The sequence below is a fragment of the Aedes aegypti genome, chromosome 3 (assembly GCF_002204515.2).
Source record: "Aedes aegypti strain LVP_AGWG chromosome 3, AaegL5.0 Primary Assembly, whole genome shotgun sequence".
Lineage (NCBI taxonomy): Eukaryota > Metazoa > Arthropoda > Insecta > Diptera > Culicidae > Aedes > Aedes aegypti.
Window position 1 is genome coordinate 47,691,566 of NC_035109.1, and position 5,555 is coordinate 47,697,120.

The 5,555-nt window shown below is 41.5% G+C and overlaps 1 protein-coding gene across 1 annotated transcript; it reads left to right on the forward strand.

Moving 5' to 3' along the window:
- The first annotated feature begins 1,961 nt into the window (after positions 1 to 1,961).
- LOC5570068 (mannose-1-phosphate guanyltransferase beta) lies at positions 1,962 to 4,010 on the forward strand. The gene is made up of 3 exons (XM_001653001.2): positions 1,962 to 2,122; positions 2,319 to 2,417; positions 2,483 to 4,010. Exon 3 carries the CDS (start codon positions 2,589 to 2,591, stop codon positions 3,669 to 3,671), a length of 1,083 nt encoding a protein of 360 aa, XP_001653051.1. The 5' UTR covers positions 1,962 to 2,122; positions 2,319 to 2,417; positions 2,483 to 2,588; the 3' UTR covers positions 3,672 to 4,010.
- Positions 4,011 to 5,555: the final 1,545 nt, after the last annotated feature.

The window sequence follows — 5,555 nt, forward strand, 5'->3', positions numbered from 1 at the left end:
CATGGCTTCACAATTCGAATTTCGGGGAAATGAGTCTGGTCAACACTGAACACTAAGCTGAGAAGCAGGCTTTGTCCCAGTTGGGACGTAACGCCAGAAAGAAGAAGAAGATCAGTACAGTTCCCGAAAGGTCCACAACCATTTGCAACAATATCTGAATGATTTTGGTTACAATGAAAAATAACAATTTATCCACCATACCCGAAACGATTTTAACAATTCGACAAACGGTAAATAGGAAAATCACAATGTGGGGAATAGGCGGTTAAGTTATGTAACCATTTGAAAACGTCGATTTTCTCGAACAAAGAAGCACTTTGAATGCACTGAACCAAAACTGGATAAAATGCTTTCCAGCAACCAAGTTTAGTTTTTAGTGTCGTCTTCAGGTTTGTATTGCTATCTGACTCCGCTGCCATGTTCACCGGTGTTCTAAATCCCTCGCAATATCCACGTCTGAAATAGATATTTCTGATTAAACTACATGAAGTACGTTTTACTGTAATACGTTATTTACCTTATATTTAAACTGATAGAGCATCAGCAAATTTGTCCAGACACTCTCAAACATTTTTTTTTCTGTTTTCTGTTACGCTTAAAGCGAAGTATGCACTTCAACAGAAAAGTAATCGCCTATCTCGATGCGTGGAAAATTTATTGCAAGAAATGCTCAAGAAAAGCATTTTTCTTTGATCGCAGTACGCAGTTGAAAAGAAATGTCATTTCAAATGGAGCTCACTGTAGGAAATTTCTTGACCATTTCTTGGGCAGAAATTTTTACTTTTCTTCAGCATACTTAGCTTAACTCGCATTTTTAAATATATTGACCGTTCAGTTCCTAACTGTTCGCGACCGTTTGAAACAGTCGTCGTTCTAAACGGTCGGTGAAACAGTCGCTGTCAGATTTGGCAGCAACAACGAGCGAGAAGATTTTCGCGCGCAAACTAGCTCCCCTACTCTTTCAAGTAGAGCAACAAGGACAGCAGAGTGGGCGTCGAGTCAGATTTCCAAAACAGCTGTTGTTGACACTCGGCTGCCGGCTGCACGGCTCGGAAAATGAGGGGTGGTCGGATGGAATGTTTATCAATGTATGTTTCACTAAACAAAATTCAACTTTTGATAAATGTTTCTAATGCTCAAAATACAGGTTCAATGAAACAATTCAATAAGTGCCAATAGTTTATTGCGCGTAAGGTATGTATAGTTATCCTAATTATGTGTTTCAACAACATTGCCAACATTGTTTCATCTGGATGGAATACATTGAGATTCCCCTCGATTTTCGACGACTGTTTTGAACAGTCTTCTAAATAGACGGGATAATCCAACATTTAAGTGGATATACAATATTTTCACGTAATTGAATTATGAATCCATTCCATTTGTATTGTACTGCGTAGCATATGTGAAATATATGACATCACATTTAATTGTATTGCAATCTTATTAAATTTAAATGTTGCATATAATGGCCGGTACGCTAATCATAAGTACTGTGCAAAAGGATAGGACAAGAAACGGTCAAGGAATGATTCCGCTACCGAAATTACTTGAGCTGTACGCTGCTGCGAAGTAGAGCTGATTTCATAACGTCGGTAACGCCTGCCGTACAAATCAAAGGGAGCTGTCACTTTTCCGAACGGAAAAATGTGCCGCTCAATTATTCCGCAAGTAAAAGTGACATTACGCTCATACTGAATCAGCTGTCAAAATTACTTCGGTAAAAAGGAGAAATTTTACTTGAGTGATTTACGTTTCAGGTCCGTACTTGGCTTAAACAAGGCCCTCGAGCCAAAAAGTCAAAAGAACAAAGGAAATTTATGCACGCAGAGATGCTCATTCATGATTATCAAATTATGTCAAACTGCCATATGCCAAATTGGCTAGTGCCATTAACAGTGTAAAATTATTACTATCAAGAACGCAGCCACCTTATCTGCTGATAAGAAGCTCCGCCGAGTGCATCGTTTCCAATCTGTCACTGATGGTTCTGCTGCTAATGTTTGTATACGTTTCATCTGCGGAGTTGGACAAAACCAAAGCTCAATAAAATCCATCTTTTCAATCAGTTCTCATCGGATAAACTTCGGCATTCCGCAACGAAACGGACACTCGAAGTAAGGTAGGTAAATTTATCATCACGGCAGGGAAGAAAATAGTGAAAAATCTTCACTAGGAGATAAGTAAACAAGGGCGGTAAAAACCGGCCTTTCATTGCTTGTGGACAAGTTCTCCTTCTGCTGGTGTTCGTGCAATTTGTGATACCACGGTTCTCTCTAATCATCATTTTCGATTTCGTTTCACCTAATGACGTGTAGGCCGCCAGCTCTGAACACCCATCAAACATTGTCATCATCATCCGAGAAGAAGATACTCTACGAGAGGAGGAGGAACCTGTTGGCCTTGTCCGTGATCAGGTATGTTTGGGCCCCAATAACTGGAACTGCGCTTTCAACATATGTGTTTGCTTTTCTTCAAACAGTTATTTGGTTGTGGGGATAGTTTTCTATATCGAAAGATAGACAGTTACGTGTCGTAGACGTTGCATTAGTCATTCCGGACTGATAATAGAAGTAATAGCTATCAGAATGAGGGCCTTAATCCTAGTCGGTGGGTACGGAACACGACTCCGTCCTCTGACCCTAAGCACTCCGAAACCGTTGGTAGAATTTGCCAACAAGCCTATTCTGCTCCACCAAATTGAAGCCTTGGTTGAGGCGGGAGTGAAAGAGGTGATTCTGGCGGTTTCCTACCGAGCCGAACAGATGGAAGCCGAACTGAAACAGAAGGTCGAGAAACTTGGCGTCAAGTTGATCTTTTCACACGAAACGGAACCCCTCGGAACGGCGGGACCACTAGCACTGGCCAAAGAGATCCTATCGAAGAGCACCGAACCGTTCTATGTGCTCAATTCGGATGTCATTTGTGACTTTCCGTTCAAAGAGCTGGAACAGTTCCACAGGCGCCACGGAAAGGAGGGAACAATCGTCGTTACCAAAGTCGAGGAACCGTCCAAGTACGGAGTGGTGTTGTACGCGGACAATGGTTGCATCAAGAATTTCATCGAAAAGCCTCAGGAATTCGTCAGCAACAAAATCAATGCTGGACTGTACATATTGAACCCATCGGTGCTGTCCCGGATTCAGCTGAAACCGACCTCAATCGAGAAGGAAGTTTTTCCAATCATGTCGCGAGAGCAGGAACTCTACGCGTTCGAATTGAATGGCTTCTGGATGGACATTGGCCAGCCGAGGGACTTCCTGACGGGAATGTGTCTGTATTTGAACTCTCTTCGGCAACGTCATCCGGAAACGCTATATGACGGTCCCGCTGGATATGTTGGCAATGTGCTTATCGACCCCAGTGCCAAAATAGGCGCTGGCTGCCGAATAGGACCCAACGTGACTATCGGACCGGACGTAATCGTGGAGGATGGCGTTTGCATCAAACGGTGTACCATTCTGCGGGGTGCTGTTATTAAGTCCCATTCGTGGTTGGACAGCTGCATTATCGGGTGGCGCTGCATGGTTGGCCGATGGGTTCGCCTGGAGGGAACCACCGTTCTCGGGGAGGACGTCATCGTACAGGACGAGATCTACATTAACGGTGGCCAGGTGTTGCCACACAAGAGCATAGCCCTAAGTGTCCCAGAACCGCAGATTATCATGTAGGAGATCACGACCCAAAGCTACCCAAACGCCCTCAAAGCCATAGATATGATGATAACCAACCACGGGTACGGCTGTATCGAATTGCGAAGACGGAAAAAGGCTACACTCTCCGTCGAGTTTTTAATCCACTGGAGAATTGGGTGGAATGAATTAATCGTGGATGCGAATATTGCGAAGGCCACGTTGCATTTTCCCGTGCGTCAAAATCGAATGTATAAGAGAACCTGTTCTACAATCATTATTTTAATTGGAATAGTTTTATTTTTCATTGAAAACAATGAGTTTTATTTTTTGCATTCCAGCTCTTAATGAATAAATTTTTCGCTAAACACGTTTCAACCAAAGATTCTAATAAAGCGTAGTGAGATATTACATCCAACGCCAATACATCGAAACCAAGCCTAAAATTTTCAAGAGCGCAAATCTAGAGAAACAAACAACGGTTTGAGCTGAAAACTTTATCGATTGGTCACCACCAGCGTGCGTTTTTAGCTCAAATCGCTGTCTGGTTCTCTAGATTTGTGCTCTTGAAAATTTTAGCACTTGTTTCGTGTTGCTGGATTCAAAAAGCTTGAAGTAGCCTGTTTTTATGTATAAAAAATTGTGGAATCGAATGGCGTTAATTGTATCTACCACACTTATCCATCTCATTTTACACTGTTCTCCCCGTTTTTGTATGATATTGGAGGTTTGCTCGAATTCATATGATCTTGTCGATATAGCTCAGTGAATTATATTGCTGGTATACAGTGGCGCAACCAAGGGGGGGGGGTTTGGGGGTCAAAACCCCCCCCAGAGCAGAATTTTTTTTTTAAGAATTATCAAATATATTGTTGAAATTCAACACTAAAATGCACATGAAGGCCCTTAAACAAAAAAGTTGTAAAACTCAACGGGGCACCCCCTAGATATGTGCCTTAGGGTAAGAAAAAAGCTCTCTCAAAATTTCAACTCATTTGGTTGCTCCCCCAGCTGGCGCATTCAATTCAAAGTTTGTATGGAATATTCGTCTCAAATATATTGAAAATTGACCCTATGTCACTGTTTCGTCTCGTACACTAGTTAATCGCGTTCCATTGAGCCCAGAATGACAAATTCACTAGTTGATACGCTAATGAACATAGTTGCCGAAGGTTGTATCTGGATTTAAGCTCATTTTCATTAAGCTTTCAGTTGTTGAAAGTTGGGCTTAGATCAGCTCTCTCGTACAATCACACATCCCAAGTAACAATTTAGATTCTAACTGGCTTTATTTATTTTTATGATAGTTTTATCGTTGATTTGCATATTATTCTAGGTTTTATAGTGATTTTCTCCCAGTAGAAATGATCTTGAACCGTTTTTGGTTTTAAATACTTCTTCAAGAACACTTCGGATGCATCACATAAAACTACATTTTCAATAAGAACAAGTGACCTTTGCAACAGTTTTATGAAACTCTCGTACTTATCTGTAAGAACGCGCTCGAGCGAGAGTAAGAACTCTTGGCCGAGAACATCATAAATTTCTCCCCCATTAATCAACGCACTAATATGTACATTATTGATTGATGTATTATGAACCCTTGCGTGGATTTTCGATCTGTTCTTCACGGAATTCGTTGTTGAACTCACGGCGCACAACTTAATAATAACGCAAATAACCAGTTCCAGTGGTGTTCCTCCCCTTGGACATGATATAGGAGCGGAACTGGACCACTGGACGCCTCCTTGCAAGTTGGACTTCTGGATGTTGTTAAATGTTTGCTTTCCCTGCTCAACATCTGGGCCTTATTAAGAAGTTATCCACAGCTGGTAATACTTACCTTTAGTCGTTTTGTAGCTTTAAATTTCATGCCGTAACAAAATCTAGCATGAACGTTTTTCTCCAAAAACGAAAAGTGTA